Source organism: Gigantopelta aegis, chromosome 13 (assembly GCF_016097555.1).
Source record: "Gigantopelta aegis isolate Gae_Host chromosome 13, Gae_host_genome, whole genome shotgun sequence".
In the NCBI taxonomy this organism is placed as follows: domain Eukaryota; kingdom Metazoa; phylum Mollusca; class Gastropoda; order Neomphalida; family Peltospiridae; genus Gigantopelta; species Gigantopelta aegis.
The window spans coordinates 17,840,171-17,864,234 of NC_054711.1; the positions used below are offsets into that span (position 1 = coordinate 17,840,171).

General features: G+C 38.1%; 1 protein-coding gene across 2 annotated transcripts; it reads right to left on the reverse strand.

The window, feature by feature from the left end:
• Positions 1 to 237: 237 nt before the first annotated feature.
• LOC121387733 (perlucin-like protein) lies at positions 238 to 17,647 on the reverse strand. Of its 2 annotated transcripts, XM_041518929.1 has the most exons (5): positions 17,493 to 17,647; positions 15,195 to 15,289; positions 5,333 to 5,423; positions 3,573 to 3,795; positions 238 to 336 (listed from the first exon to the last, which is right to left on the reverse strand). In XM_041518929.1, the coding sequence occupies exons 1-5, from the start codon at positions 17,530 to 17,532 to the stop codon at positions 312 to 314; spliced, it is 474 nt and encodes a 157-aa protein (XP_041374863.1). In that variant the 5' UTR covers positions 17,533 to 17,647; the 3' UTR covers positions 238 to 311. The 2 variants fall into 2 exon arrangements, with proteins under 2 accessions (XP_041374863.1, XP_041374864.1); XM_041518930.1 differs by lacking the exons at positions 15,195 to 15,289; positions 17,493 to 17,647 and adding an exon at positions 5,584 to 5,709.
• Between the last annotated feature and the right edge of the window lie 6,417 nt (positions 17,648 to 24,064).

A 24,064-nucleotide genomic window follows, 5' to 3' on the forward strand; every position in this document is an offset into this window, starting at 1 on the left:
TGCTACAACATATCAAATAGTCTTAGAGAGGAAACCCGCTACATTTTTTTATTAGAAGCAAGGGATCTTTTATATGCACTTTTTCTCCCACAGGCAGGGAAGCACATACCACGGCCTTTGACCAGTTGTGGTGCACTGGCTGAAACGAGAAAAGACAAAAACCACAATCAGTTTAATGGATCCACCAAGGTGGTTTAAATAGTGAAAACAATATTGGCGAGAATACCAATCTGTTTGTAAGGTTCGATATTAAATTTTATTTGTCATGACAAGATCACCAAACTGTTGCTCTTTTAATCCACGTTGCAGCTTCAACCAAACTCAGGACCCTGTAGGCTGAAAAGAAAAAAAGCACGTGATCTAGTCTTCGCCCTCAAAATATTTTCAAGCCTTGGAACCCCCCCCCCCCCCCCCCAAAAAAAAAAAAAAAAAAAAAAAAAAAACTTCGTTTTCCGGAACTCAAAACTTCCTTAAAAAAGGTCCGACCCTAATTTTGTTCGATATATTACTGGGGTTTGGGGTCGATTGAGTATTAGTAATGACTCCCACCCACCCCCTTTTTGTTGTCGTTCCCGGAAACACATTCTCCTCCCCCACCTTTTAGGCCTTGGTAATATTTCTGTCAGTTTTGTGCTTGCAATATTATTATTCTACTGTGTATGGCGTCAGCCATCTTTATGTTTTACGGAAGTTATAAAAAGGTTATTGATGTCTGTGCCGCTGTGCACTATAAAGTGGCAGTCCTCTTACTGTCAGAGTTGGAACCATACATCGTGGTCAAGAACAGCTATCGTCTGTAGACAAATCACTTGACAGTGAGTCATGGATGCTTACAGACGGAGTTGGAACCATACATCGTGGTCAAGAACAGCTATCGTCTGTAGACAAATCACTTGACAGTGAGTCATGGATGCTTACAGATGGAGTTGGAACCATACATCGTGGTCAAGAACAGCTATCGTCTGTAGACAAATCACTTGACAGTGAGTCATGGCTGTTTACAGACGGAGTTGGAACCATACATCGTGGTCAGGATCAAATATCCTCTGTAGACAAATCACTTGACAGTGAGTCATGGATGCTTACAGACGGAGTTGGAACCATACATCGTGGTCAGGATCAAATATCCTCTGTAGACAAATCACTTGACAGTGAGTCATGGATGTTTACAGATGGAGTTGGAACCAGACATCGTGGTCAAGAACAGCTATCGTCTGTAGACAAATCACTTGACAGTGAGTCGTGGATGCTTACAGACGGAGTTGGAACCATACATCGTGGTCAAGAACACCTATCGGCTGTAGACAAATCACTTGACAGTGAGTCATGGATGCTTACAGACGGAGTTGGAACCATACATCGTGGTCAAGAACACCTATCGTATGTAGACAAATCACTTGACAGTGAGTCATGGATGCTTACAGACGGAGTTGGAACCATACATCGTGGTCAAGAACAGCTATCGTCTGTAGACAAATCACTTGACAGTGAGTCATGGATGCTTACAGACGGAGTTGGAACCATACATCGTGGTCAAGAACAGCTATCGTCTGTAGACAAATCACTTGACAGTGAGTCATGGCTGTTTACAGACGGAGTTGGAACCATACATCGTGGTCAGGATCAAATATTCTCTGTAGACAAATCACTTGACAGTGAGTCATGGATGCTTACAGACGGAGTTGGAACCATACATCGTGGTCAGGATCAAATATCCTCTGTAGACAAATCACTTGACAGTGAGTCATGGATGTTTACAGACGGAGTTGGAACCAGACATCGTGGTCAAGAACAGCTATCGTCTGTAGACAAATCACTTGACAGTGAGTCGTGGATGCTTACAGACGGAGTTGGAACCATACATCGTGGTCAAGAACACCTATCGTCTGTAGACAAATCACTTGACAGTGAGTCATGGATGCTTACAGACGGAGTTGGAACCATACATCGTGGTCAAGAACAGCTATCGTCTGTAGACAAATCACTTGACAGTGAGTCATGGATGCTTACAGACGGAGTTGGAACCATACATCGTGGTCAAGAACAGCTATCGTCTGTAGACAAATCACTTGACAGTGAGTCATGGATGCTTACAGACGGAGTTGGAACCATACATAGTGGTCAAGAACAGCTATTGTCTGTAGACACATCACTTGACAGTGAGTCATGGATGCTTACCACCGCGACTCTATCGTAACTTCTTTATGGTTCAGTATTGTGTATAGATACTATTTTGAATATGCAAATTGTTTTGAGATATTTTATTGATCAGAAAAAAGAATCAAAAGGATTGCACAACAGCCTATATAAGTGCTCTCCTAAACAAGATGGACATCAGACAATAATCAATATTGATAATCATATATAAAACATAATAACATAATGTCCAATGGCATAAAGTATTTAACATAATTAATATTTATTAAAATATAGTAAAAAAAAAAGGCAGAGAGTAGATAGAATAGAAATGGGATAGTCGAGAAACATTATGATAGTGATGACCCTATTGATGGAACTAGGGGATAGGAAAAATCAATGTACATTTATATTGTTTTGGTGTGAACATATTACTGGTGAGTATATTGATTCAGATTGCTTATTTGTATACATACTTATATAAATGATTAATATGGGCAATTCCAGCCGTTTGAAACAGTCATATTAACATATTCTTAATATATATATATATATATATATATATATATATATATATATATATATATATATCGGTGCCCCCCCCCCCCCCACCCAACCAACCCACCCCGATAACTTTGATATTTTACACCCATTACTATATGGATGTTTTCCATCTTCAGTGAAAATGTTAGGTCGATAGGTAAAATATTATTAAAATAGCAACAGGTTCAAAATTGTAAGTAACAAAATGCGACGCCAAAAGCCAAGTGGTCTGCAAAACAACAACACAAAACAAACAAAAACAAAACAAAAAACCCCATCAAAACCCAACGATAACCCTACTGAATATTTTAATTGTCTAAAAACTATGAGGAATGTAATTTTAATATTTCACACTCAATACTATATGCATATTGAAAACAAGTGTAGGCCCATAGATCAAATGTTGTTAAAATAACAACAGATTCGAAATTTTAAGTCAAAATATGTGACACCAAAAGCTAACAGCTATTTTATTTAGTTTTGTTTACTTGAAAAGGTGGTCAATATGTCCACCGTCTGGCTCGTGGCAAAATCGATTTTCTGATTTCTTCCCATTTCAGTGTTATTTTGTTGTTTAGTTAATTATCCGTGAATACTTCTATGTCGTAAACAAAGATAGATAAAATTTAGCGTTGCATTTTTTAAAAACCTTTTTACATGCAATTTTGAATCTGTTGTTATTTTAACTATTTTTGACCTATGGGCCTACAATTTTCACTGAATGTGGCAAATATCCATATATTAATGAATATTAAAATTAAAATCTTCATACTTTTAAGACAATTCCATATTCAGTACGGATATCGTTTTTTTCTCTCTTTTTCTTCTTCTTCTTCTTTTTTTTTGGGGGGGGGGGGGGGGGGGGGGGGGCACCCGATGTATAATATACTTACTCAGTTTCACACAGGCCGTACAGTTTGGTCTTACAGTCATAATCATTCCATCCCCACGTGCCGGAGCCATACCGGTTGAGATGAATACAGTTTTCTCCATGGAAGTTGTCCGGCTGTCCGGAAACCCACGCGCTGAACGTGATTGGGTCTTTACTATGCATCCAAAACCACGTGCCGTCATGCAGTATGTCCGTGCCGCCCAGCCACACACTCTTCACGGTGGCTAGATCAAAGAATTCAGATAATAAATACACACGAATTAGTAAATAACACTCTTGATATTACCTAGATAAAAAAAACAGAGAGTAAATAGACACTTTATATTACCTAGATCAAAGAACTGAGAGTAAATAACACTCTTGATATTGCATAGATCAAAGAACTGAGAGTAAATAACTCTTGATATTACCTAGATCAAAGAACTGGGAGTAAATAACACTCTTCATATATTACCTATATCAAAGAACTGTGAGTAAATAACACTCTTGATATTACGTATATCAAAGAACTGTGAGTATATAACAATCTTGATATTACCTATATCAAAGAACTGGGAGTACATAACACTCTTGATATATTACCTAGATAAAAAAAAACTGGGAGTAAATAACACTCCTGATATTACCTATATCAGAGAACTGAGAGCGTAAATAACACTCTTGATATTACCTATATCAAAGAACTGCGATAGTATATAACAATCTTGATATTACCTAGATCAAAGAACTGAGATAGTAAATAACACTCTTGATATTGCATAGATCAAAGAACTAAGAGTAAATAACTCTTGATATTACCTATATCAAAGAACTGGGAGTAAATAACACTCTTGATATTATCTGTATCAAAGAACTGAGAGCGTAAATAACACTATTGATATTACCTATATTAAAGAACTGAAAGTAAATAACACTCTTGATATTACCAAGATCAAGGAACTGAGAGCGTAAATAACACTCTTGATATTACCTATATCAAAGAACTGAGAGTAAATAACACTTTTGATTTTACGAGATCAAAGAATTGAGAGAGTAATTAACCCTCTTGATATTGCGTAGATCAAAGAACTGAGAGTAAATAACACTCTTGATATTGCGTAGATCAAAGAATTGAGAGAGTAAATAACACTCTTGATATTGCGTAGATCAAAGAACTGAGAGTAAATACCAATCTTGATATTACCTATATCAAAGAACTGCGATAGTAAATAACGCTCTTGATATTACCTATATTAAAGCACTGAGAGTAAATAACACTCTTGATATTATCTAGATCAAAGAATTGAGAGAGAAAATACAAAATCTTGAAAGCAGTTAGTCAATGAATTCAAAGAATAAATAATGAGAGTAATTAGATTTATGAATTCACCGAAAAAATAGCTAGATCAAAGAATTCAGATAACACACGCAAACGCTTGATAGTAGCTAGATAAAAAAAACAAATTGCAAAAATATATTCATAAATTTTTACACACTTGAAAGCTATATCAAAGAATTCAGACAATAAATAGATCTGATCTGAATTATTGTAACATGTTTATATACCAATAAGGTTTCAAGCATGTCTGTCCCGGATCCTACTCCCAGACAATAAATAAACACACTTCTGAAAGTGGCTTGATCAAAGAATTCAGGTAATAAATACACATACTTGATGGCATCTAGATCAAACATAAAAACAACAACAACAAACAAACAAAAAACAAACAAACAAAAAAAAAAAAAAAAGAAGAAGAGCAGAAGAAAAGAAGATATACTAACGGTTTTTGGCTTCCAAATAATTAATGATTCCCTTGTTCTCATCAACGGAGGTAATTTCAGCCAGATAGCCGCCCAAGTCTTTACAGAATTCCTACAGTACACAAACTTATTAAAGTTGCAATCTCGAGCTATTTAATATATTAAGCACGCAAATAATGAGAAGAAAAACAAGCGTTTATTAAAACGTAGTTGTGGTTTTGTTTTAAAATAGTAAAACGATATTACAGAATCGGGTAAGATAGGCTACATACACGTTCACGGTCTTCTCTGATCTGATGATATAACAATTTCGTAACTAACATTTGAGATAAATCAGTCTGCGCATTGGTTAGAAGGCATTAAGACGTTTCTTCAGAAATAAAGCGGAGCCCGTTCTTATTTCTGAAGAAACGTCTTAAGCCTTCTAACCGATTTAGACGGCATTTCATAGGTTCATTACTTGATATAGGCGGGGCAAGCGTCATTGCGTGTTCGCGCCAGTTTTTGTGACGTCATTGGTACAGCTCTTGGCGATGATGTCTGGCCAATTGACCCCTCCGTACGGCGTGATTGACAACCGCGCTGGACCAATCATGTTTCGCTTGGACGCCATTAGGTTAGACAACATACTTTTTTTCGATGTGTAACGTTTTAGTATAGTTAGCATTAAAATTAGTTAAAATAATTGTCTCCTCCAACTGAATTATAATCATAGTAAACATATACTTCTGCTGACATGTGTTAACAGCGATGACAACTATGCGGAACCAAGAACTGACGTAAAATCATTGTTTTCCTGCGAAACCGTCACATGGTATTGAAAGTGATTTTTTGCCGAAATCCATCAAAATTCAACTGATATATAAATTCTACGAAGGTAAGAGTTTAAGGATCACTTTTCCTCCATTGTAATGGAATTTATTGACTCATTTAATCAGTCTTCGATGTATATATTGTCGTTAAGAATCCGTCGTTAAACTGCAGTCCTACGAATGGCCAAAATAAAGGTTTTGGCAAGACTTCCGATCGTTCCAGCATTCAGTTCGGACAATACATAGCTTTCCATCATGACTATTTACCCACAATTCATATTTCCGGTCCGCCATCTTGTAGGGCAAGCTAATTGTTTTCGAACGCCAGAAAAGAAAGTACTTTTATGCGATTTCCAGACGAATATTCAATATGACGTCCAAGCAGGTTAGTACGACTGCTAGAGTTAAATATCGAGACACACTAGAAGAGACAACAAGGACTAGATATTTAGAGAAATTAAAACAAATTAACGGCAAAGATCCATACGAGTCGGAAGAATGGAAGCCAAGTGACTGGTCGACGGATGTTTCAGCATGGCCGGGAGTTTGTTACCCAGACATCGTTAACTACCTAGTTTGCACACAGAGCGCGTATACATTAGCTGAGCTAAAGGCCTACAAGTCTCTGCAAAGGTACAATTATTTTGTCAGCGGATTTGTTTTGGATATTGTGCACACACTTGAGAACAATAACAGTGTTGTAATAGGAAAAGTAAAACATTCCCAAAGGATGAATGACGCTTGGTTACGACCGTGGCTAATTATAGAACGCGATGGATGTGTTATCTCTGGACACTGTACCTGTATGGCAGGTATTGGTGAGGTTTGTTCACACGTAGGAGCTCTTTTATTTGCTATTGAAGCAGCTGTGAAGTTTAGAAACAGTAAAACTGTCACAGACGAAAAGGCATACTGGTTACTACCATCAGCAGTATCGAAGGTGCAGTATAAGACTATACAAGAAATAGACTTTACATCCGCCAAAACAAAAAGAAACAGTTGGATAAGTCAATTGCTACAGCAAAACCCACTGCTGTTCTCAAACAAAGAAAACTCCCAGCAGTTAGTGAGCCAACAGAGGAAGAACTGTCGAAACTGTTCAAAAATCTTAGTAATACAGGGAAAAAGCCAGTACTTTTGTCACTTATTCCGGGATTTGCTAAACATTATCGACCGAAAGCACTGGACAAGAAGTACCCCAAAGTGCTGTCTGAATTGTTTGACGACTCGTATGCCTCTATTTCAAAGGAAGATTTAGTTGAACACTGTGTGACAAATATTTTTGGAGAAATTACTGTCAGCGAAGAAGAGGCACTCAACTGCCAAACAGATACCCAATTACAGTCCAACAGTAAACAGTGGTTTAGTTTCCGAACTGGCAGGATTACTGCTTCAAAAATCAAAGCTGTATGCAGGACCCCGATTGATAACCCATCAAAAAGTTTGCTAAAGGAAATTTGCTACCCTTCTTCAAAATAATTTTCGGCTAAACAGACAAAATGGGGATGTGACCATGAGAAGGATGCAAAAGAGCAATATATAAAGAATATGATAGGTGACCATGAGAATTTCAGATGGCAAAACAGTGGATTCGTGATAAATCCCAAGTATCCATTTATGGGTGCCACTCCAGATGGTATTGCATCTTGTGACTGCTGTGGAGACATTGTAGTTGAAATTAAATGCCCGTATTGCCACAGAGACTCACAGATAGATGATACTGTCGACTGTTTGGAAATGCGAAATGGCCAGTTGTCTCTAAAGAAGTCGCATACTTACAACTATCAAGTTCAGTGCCAATTACTGCTTACCAACAAGGAATTTTGTGACTTTTTGGTATGGACAGAAGAGGACTTCTTTATGGAGAGAATTGTTTTAGATGAAGAATTCTGTGTGGATATGGTTGAGAAGTCGGAACAGTTCTTCAAGCTTGCCGTCTTACCAGAGTTAGTTGGAAAATTATTTTCCAGACCACCCTTGCCATTGGACATAAGAAGCTGCCTCACCCAGATTGACAGTAGCACTGCATCTACTGACAACACAGTCACTGACAACTTAATTTGTACTTGCCAAACAGTGTACATGGAGTCGGACTCTGATGATGTGATTGGCTGTGACAATGAAAACTGTCCATATGTATGGTTACATTTCAAGTGTGCAGGAATTAAACAAGTACCAAAGGGAAAATGGTTTTGTAAAGAATGTAAAAAAGTACAAACAAGAAAAAAGAAGGCAAAATAAATTAATATCACGACTGGTGTTTATTAATACACGTATGACTTGCATGTGAACCCTGAACATTACCGCGAAAGAAAACCTCATTACCCCACCAAAAAACCCCACTGTCGTCGTCTGCTAGACGGCCTGATGAGCCTTCACAAGGCGAAACAGTGTATTATCAGGGCTGTACTCTGATAAAAAAATTATTATAGACTATAGACTATTACCAGAGTGTGTGACATGCAAATTACATGGAATGAAAAATAGTGAGTTTCTCAGGGACAGTCCCCCCCCCCCCCTCCCAAGGGTACTAGTGTTTTCCCTAACATGGCGCCCCCCCCCATGCCTTAATATTGAAGCACCATTTTGCCCCCAGTTAGTGCCATGCTGCCCTGAGATCAAACATACATTTTTCAGTAATTAATTTTAGTGACCTTTATAAAGCAACCAGAAAATTGCAAGTTTACTACTAAACAGCAATAATTAAACTTCGTTTTCGTTATTTATAGTTTTATTTTTTTCAAAATGAAAAAAATATATGCCCTGAAAATGGTGAAAATTACCAAAATTGTCGAGTCTACCATGCTTTGGTAAATTTCTAGGGAAAACACTAGGTACGTCCCTGATTATAACAATCTTTCATTGATGGTGCACAATTTTTGAAGGAAAAGTTACAGTCAGGTGGAATACTCTTTCACTGAGCTACATCACAGTGTGTCAAAAAAAAAGAGCCTCACACCAAGCTCGGGCCTGGAAATAATTATTTTTGTTCTGCAGGTCAAAATGTAAAATGTCAGTTTATGCAAGACAATAAAGAAAATGTTAGTTACACTTTTTTAAATATGCTTTTTTATTATAAAATTCAGCCCAATTTTTGCAGTTATGCAATGCATATAATCAGTTTTAAATAGAAATGTTGATTTTCTCACATGTTAATAAAATTACTTGAATAATTACATTTTTTTTTGCCAAATCTTCCAAAATTAAAATGTCCTTGACTGTCACCTATTTCCAGGCATACAACCTGCTCAAACAAAACTGTAAAAACTAAAATACTGGCAGAACACAACGTAAAAGGTGTTTAATGATAATAAAAAATCTGTGATGGAATCAATGTTATATTTATTTTAATGCCGATGTTCTGATATGGCATATGTTAAATACTAATGTTAAACTGTGTGTCAGGTCAACATATGTGCATTAATAACCGTTTCGCCCTGTGAGAGCTCATCAGGTTGCCTGGCAGACAACGACGGTGTGTTGGGGTTTTTTTTTTTTTTGTAACCTATTTCAAAATGCTGCACAATTCATTGTTATGTGTAGATTACAATTTTTAAGACAGCACATTAATAGTTATGTTGCTGTGATTTCACTTCTTAGTTACATTCAGTCAAATGGAACTACCGATTCACACATATTTGTTAATGCGCAACAAACTGTTGTTATTTTGTCAATTGTTGGCACTACCTCATTACTGGAATGCAAATAGTCAATTGGAATGGTACGTTGCAAAATTGTATACTTGTTACGAACAAGTCCAATGACTCTATCCACATGAATTCTGGTATGTGCTATTTTTCTGGTGGCTTCCAATTCTAGTGGTGATAACTGTTTCTTCCCCTTGGTAAAAGCTGGAATGTTTACTTCAGCACAGTTAAGTCCAACACTTTCTTTGATATCGAAGCCACGGTCTGCCAACACAATGTCACCAGGTAGTAGTTTTGACAACAGTCCACAGTGTTCGGTTACATGTTTGTCTGATACTTTACCACCCCATCCTTTCGATAAAAATGACACGGCTCCTTGAGGTGTGATTCCAATCAAATATTTGACAGTATTGTGGTGCTTGTAGTTGGACCATGTCTCGGATCGAGCCAGTACATTTGATGGCCTCTCTATAAATACCTCAAAACAGTCTATAGTTACTGACACTTTGGTACCAAAATGCTTCCTAAATTCCATGGGCATCGATAGTTGAAGTTCTTCTCGATCTGGCCAAAATATGAAACATTTCATCCGAACAAACATTATGTGTATGACATCACGAAATGTCTTGGAAACACAACTCTCTGAAATTTTGAAACGATAACCCAAGTCCTGCTGACTTAAATTTAGCCTCAATTTCATCAAAACCAACATCAGTTTCTCAAATTTAGTTAGAGCAGTTTTTGAAGTTTCAGAAATATTTGGTGAAATATATTCAAACAAAGCCATTAATGTTTCAAAACACAGTCCTGTATAATGTCTCACTTTTTCTTCATCATCTTTTAATGCATCCGGAGAAAATGTAGCATCTTTCAGTTGTTTTTTTAGTTCTATGTTTTCTGTTGTTAATCTCTGCAACTCCATGCGCATCATTCCTACGATTTCTGGTTCGTTTCCCACAGACACACTGGAATCTGGTTCAAGTGGCCCTTCCACAATAAAGCTGCAGGTATTTTCTATGTCAACCTCTACAGTTTCTGCACTTGTTGTCTGAAATGGCTCAACACTTGGAATTTCCTCTTGAAGATCCAAAAGTGCTTTGGCAGCTTTGTATTTCATTTCTTTCGCCTTTCGTCCTTTTACTCGATCGTATCGCTTTTTGGCAGAGTTCTGATCTGGATCTGAAGTAGCCGGGATTTCAGGTACTGGCCTCATATGCAGGGAAGGAGCCCAGTCTGGATTGGTCCAATCAAAGAGATCTGCCTTTTTTCCTGTAAATAAATTGTATACAATGTATATAAATGTAAATACGAAAATCGAATATTTCATTACGATATAAAAAGATTTAAATGTTACTAAATCATTTGGTATATACAAAACACTTTCTAAAATAATTATAACCACAAACATTTCAAGACAAGCTATACTTTTAAAGTCACATTCCAAACCTGTATATTTATGAAAACTGGTAAGACCATTCCAATTCAATATATCACTGTTAATGTTTTAAAAGTATTAATTTATGCTACTGTGTTAATAATTAAGCATGAGTGTCCCAGCTATTTTATATTACACATTAAACCAATGTAGTAGACCTATAGAAAACGTTTTGTTTAACCCCTGCTCACCAATTTGTTTTCACTTCATAATTTCTTCTTATGTAACTGGCTACCATCACCCCCCTTTTCCAATGTCATAATTTTATTATTTTTAAAAATATTTTTTCAACCTCGCTTCCTAAATTTCTGTACATGCCCCTGATAATAATTATTTATTAACAAATAAATTTATTTACCTGTTATAAAGTGATCTGAACACACTTTAAAATGACGTTTCTTGGGGTCCGGGTTAAAGTCTGCTCGATTTATTCTTGCTAGCCACAGAATCCTTCTCTTGCTGGAAAGCTTCTCAGTTTGACTTCCTTGGTGGTTAATGACCTTTGGTATGTCATAATAACGTCGATTAGGATCTCCACTACTGGAACGATTTGTACAGCCAAACACTACACATGTATTAACCATGATTGCAGGCAATTAGTATATAACAATGTGATAAAATTTCGATTCTTTACCAACAGCCTCAGATTATACGCTACAACGATCAATAACAATAGCATGCCCTACAACATGGCCGACAGTTGGATTATGGGTAATAATCTTGGAAATTAATAGATATATTTATTAATGTTTAGATAAATGATAGTAAAAGAACTTCTGTTTATAAATGGTCATGTGCTTGAAATGCAATGTCCCAAATCTAATTTCAAAACATTTCAAACCCATAACCACCTAGATGAGGCACTTACATCTGTTTTGTTTTTATTACCTACCCTAAATATGATTTTCTTTTGGAGACAGTAGTTTTGTTTTTCATCATTATTTTTTACACCAAATTTAGCAAAGCATAGACATTTTTCTTCTTCCTCATGTCATCATATATGTAGCTTTGTGCAACTTTCTAATAGAAATCAAATAACATCATCGAAGTTAAATACATTGTTTACTACTTTTCTTAATTTACTGCTATACTTTTTAATTTTATACTTTGTTTAGTCACACTGAGTTTGTTTCCTGTTAAAAAAATGTTTTCCTAAAATTAAATTAAACTTTAAATTAATACAACAATATGTAATTAAGTTACAGACTAATGTACTTCTTCACATGGATGTGAAATACTTAACATGTTTGTTTTTATATATTTCAGCAACTGGACCAATGGATGTGGAGTCATTGATTAGATGTCGAAAATGAGATTCTGAAGACAAACAAATTAAACAAATTACATTGCATCTTAATATTGAGAACATAATGATAGAAATAATAGAACAGTTTCAACTGATATGTGAAAGAAAAACTGGGGCAGGGGTTGAAATTGCTGCTGAAAATGAAACACTTTCAACAATTTCATTTAATACAATATTTCATTGTTTTTTGTGTTTGACATATTGCTGTTAAGGAGTAATTCAGACTTCCAAGACTTGGGATTCAGTTTGACACCACCCATCAAATGGTAATCCTTAATTGCTCAGTTGACTGTACAAGTTTTGAGGATTTGGAGATGGATGTCACAGAAAGATACATTTTTGAATAAATATATTTACCTGTACCAGACTGCATGGGGATTAATATGTAAAGACCCTCTCTTTGAGAAAAAAGAAAATGTTAGGAAGTATTCTCATAATAAATATTAAACAAATTGTGCGAACTGCAATCTGTGGTTTAGTTTCATGTTATATATATATATATAATTTTGCCTCTTTTTTTTTTTTAATATATATACATTTTTTAAATTAAATTTTTATTTTGTATTATTATTATTGTTCTGTAGGCATAGGTTGTCATATAATATTTATTACTATTTTTTATCTGCCTATGCCTCTAGAACAGAAAAAGCTTTGTGAGTACATTTTGTGTGACAGTAGGATAACTAATGGGGGGGGGGGGGGGGGGGTGAGATTGGGTTGTGAGGGCCAGAAGCTTCAAGTTTGATTCCCAACAGTTGTTGCCACAACACATGCGTTTATACTTTATTTAAACACTGTGTTGTACTGGCTTAATTGGCAAATATTTTACAGACTGTCCAACGATTCTACTTTTTCGTAGTTTTTTGTCTTTGTCCTATTTTTCCTACTTTTTCTTCAGAATACTTAGTTTTTCTTACTTTTTTGTTTGAAAATGCCACGAATTGCTGTTAAAGTGTGCATATTCCTTGTGTTATAAAAGTCATCAGTTATGGGAATTATTTTAATTTTTCTTGGCAGCAAGATATATCTCCCAATTTGTGGCACCATATAATCTCAACATATTAAAATTATACCCTCAAAGCCAACATATTTTCCAATGATTAACATGATTATAATGTACAATGTGTATGTATGACTTCAGAATCTATAATACATTATGGAAAACTTAAATGAATCATGTTAACTCTGTTTTACTGTGCATCAGCATTCCTATGCATGTAAATATGTATACCGATTAATATAGGGTACAGTAATTTGAAATAACTGTATAACGTGACCGCTACATAAGATTCACATTATTTTTGATAGAACACAAAATACATATACAAATTGAGCACCACAAAAAAGGTGTTTTCTCAATATGAGCATGAATAATGTCGCTACGTACTGTTTCTGTCCTACTTTTGTTCTACGTTTTCCTACTTTTGTCCTACATTTTCTATATTTTCATTCCTAATTGTGTCCAACTTTTTCAAAAGGGTGTGCTGGACAGCCTAATTTTATAAAGAGGGGGTGGGGCACCCGAACGTAAACAACCCTAATAGGTCTTGTCAGAACGAAGACGGGCTAGTATGTTAGTATACATAACTGGAGGCCCAAAGATGTGGTCCCCACCAACTCACCCTCTGGCTATGCCAGTTGTGATTTATTTATTTTTTTCGTGTATGGCTTTGGTTTCATAAATAGGGCAAGTGCCGTATATCGGTTGGTTCAAGCAGTGCAGTTATGTAAGAATACACCCACATAAACTTCGCAATCCCACAATCTAAACCACTGCTTGCATAATTTTTGCACATGCAACTGTATCCTGCTATAGTTTTGTAACCTTTCGTGCATAAAATTATAATACACTGATAGCATTCACCCACGCGGTGTATTTTAATGTTACTGCTCACGCCCCGCCCCCCTCCCCTTTTAAAACAAAGAAACAAACATTTAACGTAACCCGACCGAAAATAAAGACGTCACGGTTTTAAACAAGTTGAGACCGGGTCGTCGCCGCGCCTTCTATTCACTTGTTCCTCTGCATATCGGGATTCCATAAATATAAAAGTCGAACAACAACAACAACACAAATTAAGATGAAAAAGAAGAAGAAAAACGAAACAAACAAGACATTTTAATTTGTCAGTTCTGACAAAAGTTAGCATACGGTGGGATGTTTTAAATCATCTTTTGCTTGCATTCGACGTTCGTCACTTCCGGGTTCTTGTGCTTCGATATACTGAAGTAAAAATGGTTTCGTCGATTTAAATCACGTTGTCATCGTAAATGTACCCTGTAATGAAACACTTGAATGCCTCCTCTTGTCGGCTTTTTAATTAAACAACGATATTTCTAATACATTAAGGCGAAAACTTAATCGGCAGATCGGTTGATTTTGCTATCGACCTATGCGAATCGGCAGCCATTATTGAAAGTTTGTCTAACCTTGCATCACGTGTGACGGGGGGGGGGGGGGGGGGGGGGGGGGGGGGTGGTGTGGTGTGTGGTTAACTCATCAATTGTGTCGAAGTAATTTTGGTCACGTGACTTGTTTTTAAGACGGCTTTTTGGTGTGTCTTCACGATTAAGACGATCGAAATGCTGATATCCGATTGGTTGAATTGGAGAGACACCGAGGAAATGCCGTCTAAATGAAATATGAGTGTGCACCTTTAATTAACAAAACTGAAACACTTACGTCAGCAGATGCCCACGCCACCTTGTCGTGTAAAAGTGCAAAACAGGAGCCGCTGATTGGAACCCAAAACTGGGGACAGTTGTTCAGACACCAAGCTGAAATAGATATTATAGGTACACAGTCCTTTAAAAAACGATATTCTGGTTGAAGCAAGCCGAGTGCCATAATTTGCTCATGGTATGCATGATATGCACTTTCCGTATACAAGACAGTACATACCCCGGCGTTTAATTTGAAATACAGGACTCTATATCTCAGTATAATTTGGGCACGATCTTATTGTGTCTATTCCGAGCACAGCTAGGTCTTTTATAGCATGATAGGAAGGAAATGTTTTATTTAACGACGCACTCAACACATTTTATTTACGGTCAGACATATGGTTAAGGACCATATTGAAATAGGAAATCCGCTGTCACCACTTCATGGGCTACTCTTTTCGATCAGCAGCAAGGGATCTTTTATATGCACCATCCCATAGACAGGAGAGCACATACCACGGCCTTTTATGTACCAGTCGTGGTGCACTGGCTGGGGCGAGAAATAGCCCAATGGGCCCACCGACGGGGATCGATCCCTTGTAGCATAATAGTGTTTTTATGTCAGCATGTTTGTATTGCATTAAGGCGTAATTATTTTGGATATACTTATTCTGGGCAGAATGCTTATCGTCTTGACTTTTTGTGCAGTCTATAGGTAGTAATGAACTTTTGATAGAGAAGTGAACACCACAAGCCCTGTGATTGGTGATAAATGTGAGTGTGTTGGATTGTAAAAACAAAAACAAAAACAAATTTCATCTGGCCCCAAAAAATGTATGCAATTTTATTTCACCTAGTACTACTGTGTCAAGTAGCTTTGTGCTTGAAACATGTATGGGGGTACCTGTAAAAAAAAGTACTCGAATTTTGTGCGGAACTAGAGTAGTCATAGATGCTACCCGTTATCTCAGAAATGAGCAGCTTGACCCCCAAATTGTTTCTAATTTACTTTAAGGGTGAGGGGTGGTAGTATTTATATCCGTGAAGTTTATGTCGAATCATACGCTGCAGGTAGGAATTTAACCATATGTTACTATTGTCGTCTATGGGATTTGACGGTGGCGTCGTGGTTAGGCCATCGGTCTACAGGCTGGTAGGTACTGGGTTTGGATCCCAGTCGAGGCATGGGATTTTTAATCCAGATACCGACCCCAAACCCTGAGTGAGTGCCCCGCAAGGCTCAATGGGTAGGTGTAAACCACTTGCACCGACCAGTGATCCATAACTGGTTCAACAATGAATGAATGAATGAATGTTTAACGACACCCCAGCACGAAAAATACATCGGCTATTGGGTGTCAAACTATGGTAATGCAAATAAATAAAGTGATGATCAACATCAATATAAAAATTCAAGGTTTAAACAAGGTTTAAACAAAAACAATGTAAAGAACTGTGCAAAAATACAAATACAAATATCACAGAATTTTACGGACACCGAATTTTACTCTAAACTTCAATTTGTGCTGTATTGGCCATTCTCAAAGAGAATGTTACACCCCTGCACCACGGTGAGGTTACAGCACGCGCAGGGGTGGTTCAACAAAGGCCATGGTTTGTGCTATCCTGCCTGTGGGAAGCGCACATAAAAGATCCCTTGCTGCCTGTCGTGAAAGAGTAGCCTATGTGGCAACAACGGGTTTCCTCTAAAAAAAAACAGTGTCAGAATGACCATATGTTTGACGTCCAATAGCCGATGATAAGATAAAAAATCCATTGTGTACCCATTGTGAAGCATGGTTAGCAAGGAAGGAAGGAAATGTTTTATTTAACGACGCACTCAACACATTTTATTTACGGTTATATGGCGTCAGACATATGGTTAAGGACCACACAGACATGGAGAGAGGAAACCCGCTGTCGCCACTTCATGCGCTACTCTTTTTCGATTAGCAACATGGGATCGTTTATATGCACCATCCCACAGACAGGATAGTACTGTACACAGCACGGCCTTTGTTACACCAGTTGTGGAGCAATGGCTGGAACGATAAATAGCCCAATGGGCCCACCGACGGGAATCGATCCTAGATCGATCGTGCATCAGGCGAGCGCTGTACCACTGAGCTATGTTCCGTCCTGTATGTTTAGGACAAGAAAGAATTCGAATCCGTAGCGAGCGATCGATCCTACAGATTATCGTTTGTCAGACTACCAACCTTCATCCCAATCTCGCATATACCATATGTTATCGCAGCTCTGAACGAAATACGAAGTTCTTAAGTGATCCATGATCTTATATTTAGTTTAAACTTACCTTGCTGAAAACAAAACAGAAATAGAGCAAGAATCCGCATCGTTGATATTCCAGCGGGGCTAGGAAAAAGGGAGGAAGTTATTTAATAGATCAAGATCCGTTGAAGAAAGTTCCCTTGAACCAAATCAGTTCCCACGTGACATTAAGAGCGACATGCACTTGCCAGACGTGCATTCCCAAGCTATCTATTAGCGATTAACAGACAGGACCCACCCAAGGCAAAATTTCTTTCTTTTCAGGTCAAAGTTAACGCAGTGGTTCCATCATATATACTGATGGAAAGAAATAAAGGATCACACAGACAACAAAACGAAATAATGACTGCATTAAAAATCAATTGATGTTGTCAGAAGTTGACTGGGAACATATACACAGCACATTTAACACTACAGACATTCAGTGCCACATTACAACTTGGTATGAAATACAGCCATTACTACGCTAGTAGTGAATTAAATTTGGTCTACAATTCGATGTGTTCCCTTATTTCTTTCCATCAGTATATATAACCTATGCCCGTAGAAATTAGCTTCTGGGCCATCCTGAATTTGACCTCAAATCCAAGATGGCCGCCATAATCCAAAATGGCTGCCAAAATAAAGGGATTATAGTTTTACTATCTTTCCCATTCTCTCTCTCCTTCTTTCTGTTTTCTCTGTCTCTTTCCGTCTCTCTTTCTCGTTAAACTGTCGATTATAATAGATTATTGGAACATCACTATACAAATATTATGTTAAGCACTAGCCGCAGCTGATTGAAAGGTGTTGTTAAACTCCTTTTTTTCTTCTTCTGTTTTACTGTTCTGTCTGAACACCTCTCTCTCTCTCTCTCTCTCTCTCTCTCTCTCTCTCTCTCTCTCTCTCTCTCTCTCTCTCTCTCTCTCTCTCTCTCTCTCTCTCTCTCTGCTCTGAAATGTGGATCTGCAAGCAGGCATAAATGATAAACCAGTAAACGTATTATTGGCATTTTACCCGCATATATATATATATACTCTGTCAAAAAAGAAACGCATAGGTGATAGGGAAAGAAGAAAAGTGTTTGATTTTACAATTTGTTTATTAGATTTTTTGTACAGTGTTTCTGAATGACCATGTTTGTTAATGTTCCTGGAATGGGACAGCATGCCCGAATGCACCCTAAAACAAATTTAACGCACGTTGTGCGACAATTGCAGGAAATCGGCGTGAAATGGTCAGATTTTGGCGAATGCACGTGAAACTCGGGAAAAAGATTGGGGTAGTGATGGGTATTTAAAGCCGCCTCCAGTTAGGTGAATCTGATACTCTAATAAGGAACCGGACAAAAGAATACCGGTTCCGAGTACACAATTGCACCCGGGGGAAGCTGAACAAAAGAACATCGGCCTCCCCATCCCAAACCCCCACTACTTGCTGCTGGTAGTCTAACTTGGTACTTGGTGACACTGAAGAGGACACCGCGGACCACTCCAACAACAACACATGGACCAACCCGGAACAGCTGCCTTGCCTATCAGTGTCTACACAACTGCACGAGTCTCCCCTGGGTTGTCATGCCACGACCAGAAGCGGTCAGGCCCTTTCTAAGGGCCCTATGGGCAACCTAGGGAGACACCACAGCATCGTAGAGGTCTAAATTAACGAGCTACTCTCGATTCACTAATATCAAAACCTATACTAGCTCTGCCATTTTCCTTTCGACCGACCGTTCAAAAATTGCGCCAAATTTCCTCAATCAAAATTGCGCACCCTTTCTCTTTGGCATTAATTGCTCCATTCAAAATTCCATAGCACCACCACCACCACCACCCCCACTCGCCTGCTACCGACTTGATCGGGCTGCTGGTGCTCCCTTGCCGGCTCTTGTGCCCACGACAGGCGTGCGCTACAACAGCTTTTTCTGAATGTGCACGTAAAACCCTATGGCATGACATGACATAGGTGAATCGCAGTCAGCAGTCGCACGCCACATGAACGTACACCAGAGCACCATTTTACGTCTCTGGGACAGATACCAGCAGTTTCAATCAGCTGAAGACCGGCCCAGAAGTGGAAGACCTCGTATAACAACTGCAGCACAGAATCGCTACATCCGGGTTCTGCATTTGCGTCACCGAACTGCCACAGCAACGAACACTGCTGGACGCATACCTGGTTTGAGAATGGTGTCTGCACAAACCATTCGGAACCGACTTCGAGAAGCTGGTTTACGGGCTAGGAGACCGTATGTTGGCCCCGTCCTGCGACGTAAACATCGACATTTACGTGTTCGCTGGTGCATGAATGTACAGGGGTGGAACTTGGGAAACCTGCGGCGAGTATGATTCAGCGACGAGTCACGTTTCCTTCTATAGCGACGTGATGAATGACAACGTGTTTACAGACGCCGCAATGAACGCTTTTGCCAACAACTGCGTCGCCCAAGTTGACAGATTCGGTGGAGGGAGTGTCATGATGTGGGGAGCCATCTCATACACCGGCAGAAGTGAATTTGTGTCCGTACAAGGCAACCTGACAGTTGTATGCTACCGGGATGAAATCCTCCGATGTAACAATGGATTTCCTACAGAATGAGAACATTAATGTGCTGCTACGGCCATCAAGATCGCTAGATCTCAACCCCATTGAACATTTATGGGACGAATTGGACAGACGTGTACGCCAGCGTGACCCGAAGCCTCAGACGCTTCTGCAACTGTCACATGCACTGCAGGAAGAATGGGCTAGGATTCAACGTGTCCGCATACAGAGACTCATTCAGTCTATGCCAAGGAGATGTCACGCAGTGATTGCTGCTGCTGGTGGCCACACAAGGTACTAATTTCAGCGCCACTGCCGTCAGTCCATAGCAAGAACATGGTCACATACCCATGTCAAATTTTACTGTGATACGATCATAAATAACGAAATTATGCCACTTTGTATTAAAGAGATAATTCCATGAATATTTCGTCTATGCGTTTCTTTTTTGACAGAGTATATATATATACTGTAGATCCTGAAATTAATGCGATCATAATATTAATGCGAAAACTGCAAGCTCGTGTTATTCGCATTAATAATATGACGCATTTATTTCTATGTTTTGTCTATATGCCCCACGTTGTTAAAACAAAGCAAAGATTAAAATTCTAACATATAACATAACTGGAAAACAATTCATTGTAGGCAAGTCTGACTAATTGTTGACTAGTCCAGCAAGCTATGTGTCACACTCTTTTAAAACAAAGATTAAAATTCTAATACATTTATAAAACAACTGGATCACAATTCATTGCATCTTCATAAATCAAGGCTAATATTCGTTCCTCGTATTCAGCCTTGATACATGTAGTCAAGATTACTGATATCCACTACTAGCGCCCTCTATTGGAAGAAAATTTGTAACACCGATTATGTCCCTTACACGATGACATCGCTGACCAATCACAGCATCGGTAACATGTGACAATCTTGAAAGCAATATCAAAAATTAACCGCCGGACGCTGACATCTTTGTTTACAATAACAAGGGAATCTACAAGGAGCGTTGCGATTCCTTGCAATCAGATCTCATCGCATCCAATGAAATTTAAGCATTTTGTGGTACGATTTCTTGACGACATGTATCAAGGCTGAATACGAGGAACGAATATTAGCCTTGATTTATGAAGATGAATTCATTGTAGACGAGACATACTAATTGTACAATAATCTAACAAGATGCCAGCCACGCGTGATGATTGCAGGGTCTTTGTCTATCCTATCAAAAGCCGACACAATACATCGCGTGTGAATAGGTTTTAACACGCTAATCCTGAGGTCGACCGTTTCTTTGATTTGACTGTTCAAGTTAACTGCAACTTAGTTCGGTGAATTGTTCTTTTGTTATGACTTTGAAATATGGCTACATTCTTAGGAAAATACAGTTGTAATGGTACATATATGCTAATGTTTAACCAGATTTATATAACCATACCCGTTACGTAATAAAATGCTGCAAAATATGCTTGGAGTTGATCTCACCAAAAACACTAAGGACTGAACAGGTTAACGTGTAATATTTCAAAGGGAGGCCACTCGCATTAATTCCATGTCGCATTTTAGTCTGCCCACCGTTACTCGCATTAATTTTGGGACGCGTTAATTTCAAGATCTACAGTATATATATATATATATCTATCTATCTATCTATCTGTCTATATCTATATATCTATCTGTCTATCTATCTATCTATCTATCTATCTATATATATATATATATATATCGTATGTATGTCAGGTACGTTTGACTGTTTGTGACGGTACATGCTCTTAATTTTGTTTTCGCCTGTGGCGATATTAATTGTTTTAGAGGGCCGTGTGCAGTTCCAAATTGCACTTAAGCCCAGATGGGCAACTTGTTACGTGATACCTTTGCGCGACGGTCATCGAGCGTTTCTAATACACACCCAGCGCAGATGTGGAGGCCATGTGGCTAGTAGTTACGTAATATCTCCGGTAGTGCTGTTTATGGCCAGGGGATTGCTCGCGGATGGCGACAGCCAGTCTGACGATCAGAGAAAAATATGCCGGCGTGGTGGTTGTGGAAAATCCACATGATACGTGAGGTACCGCTTTGTACCCCCAGGCGATATTCGCTGTCTCTGAGAGTTTTGAATAAATAGCTAGGATTTTAGATATATCGAGGAGAAACATTTTTGGAAGTATCCAGGGGAACGGCTGTCCGTCCACTGAACGATCTACATTAGTTCAGACGGGACTGTGGTAAATATATATTTTCTGCTCTGTGTATAACCTTGATGTGATTGATGTGACTTTAAATATTTTAATACTGTATTATACCAATATTATTTAGACGGTGCTGCCGGTCATCTGACGCAGTATTCTGTAGGCTCACCGTTCTGATATATATATATATATATATATATATATATATATAAAGCTTAGCCAGTCATCCTAGAGGATCTAGGTAAACTGTAGGTTATTGTCTTTATTGTGATAGGTACCAGTATTAATTCTGTATTACAAGGTTATTGAATGAGTAGTTAGGGTTAATTAAAAATTAACCAGTTAGAAATAGTGTTGTAATTCCTTTATTAATTAAGTTCCCCTGGAAGCGTTTCTCAATTATCACACGTGTGTGTGTTAGCGTTTCTCAATTATCACACGTGTGGGTGTTGTGTCACGGTGAAGTGATTAGCATATTGTGTAAACTAGACACCTAGAGATTAACTAATTAAGTGATCAGTTCTGGGTTGTTATTATTGTTGTTATTAATTAACTACTGCGGCAGTAGGTTAATACAGATTCCAAAGTGTATTGTGTTTTGTTGTGTTTTCTAGTGAACTAAACGTGCTATATTACATATACTTTATATAAGATCGTATCTCTAATCATACCTAGACGAGCCACAGCGGGTATAACTGCTCGATACAGAGAGATCTAATAGATATACAGTTAGGAGAGATATTTGGATAATCGTGTTTCATCCAGTTACGGGCATTGTAGAATCCCCGTGACACTGTTACATACATATTTATTAATGCAACGGCGCAGGAGATAATTAAATGCTTTTTAGCGTCACAGATTGTCTCATGCCGTTGCTGGAACTCGAATCTATGCTACCGAATCGCCCACAACTTGCAGACATGCCACGATACGTTCTGAGCTATCGAGTCACCCTCAAAAACGAATGCTCTTTAACTCAACCATATGACTGGGGCCTACAAGCTACGCGGTGGATCCCGCTTACGTAATGAAACAGTGGGCAAATATGGCATTGGCTAGTATGTACTGATGTTTGAATTTCTATATATTGTATGTGCACAAAATTGTAGTACTCAGTTTTACAGGTACCCCAAACATGTTTCGTGCACATGTCTGTTTGACACAGTAAAAATGTGTTTTGTTTAACAACACCACTAGAGCACATGGCTTTATTAACCATCGGTTATTAGATATCAAACATTTGATAATGTTTTGATATACAGTCTTAGAGAGAAATCCGCTACATATTTCCATTAGTAGCAAGTGATCTTTTATATGCACCATCCCGCAGACAGGAGAGCACATGCCACAACATCTGATATATCAGTCACGGTGAACTGGTTGGAGCGAAAAATATTCCAGTTGGCAGACCGACCACGCATCAAACGAGCGCTATACCACTGGGCTACGTCCTGATCGTACTTGACACAGTGGTAGTAAATTGCATACATTTATTGCCCAGATTAAAAAAACAAAAAAACACCGAACAATTGACAACAAACACTGTCACATTTATAACCAATGGCAAGGCTGATAGTATTAACTGCTCTATCAAACGTTTGGTGCACCTAGAACCTTGACCCAGCCGGATATCACATGGTTTTAGCGCTACCTTACGGACCTGATATTAAATATCGTTTTGAATCAAATGCACGTACGTTGTACTTTTCAATACTGAAAACAATATTCAGTGTGTGTGTGTGTGTGTGTGTGTGTGGGGGGGGGTGTCAATGATATGTGGCAACAAATGTTCCTAAAGGGATTCCTCGGATTCTCCAACGTAAAAAATAAAAAAAGCTTTATTATTATTATTATTATTATTTTTTTTTTTTTTTTTTTTTTTTTT

What these genes read in the sequence shown, in the direction of transcription:
- LOC121387733 (XM_041518929.1), bottom strand. Translation starts at nt 17,532, where the DNA reads ATGCGGATTCTTGCTCTATTTCTGTTTTGTTTTCAGCAAG. An exon ending in TCTGTTTTGTTTTCAGCAAG is followed by an intron (nt 15,290 to 17,492) that starts GTAAGTTTAAAC and finishes TATCTATTTCAG; the next exon opens with CTTGGTGTCTGAACAACTGT. An exon ending in TACGGCCTGTGTGAAACTGA is followed by an intron (nt 337 to 3,572) that starts GTAAGTATATTA and finishes TTTTCTTTTCAG; the next exon opens with CCTACAGGGTCCTGAGTTTG.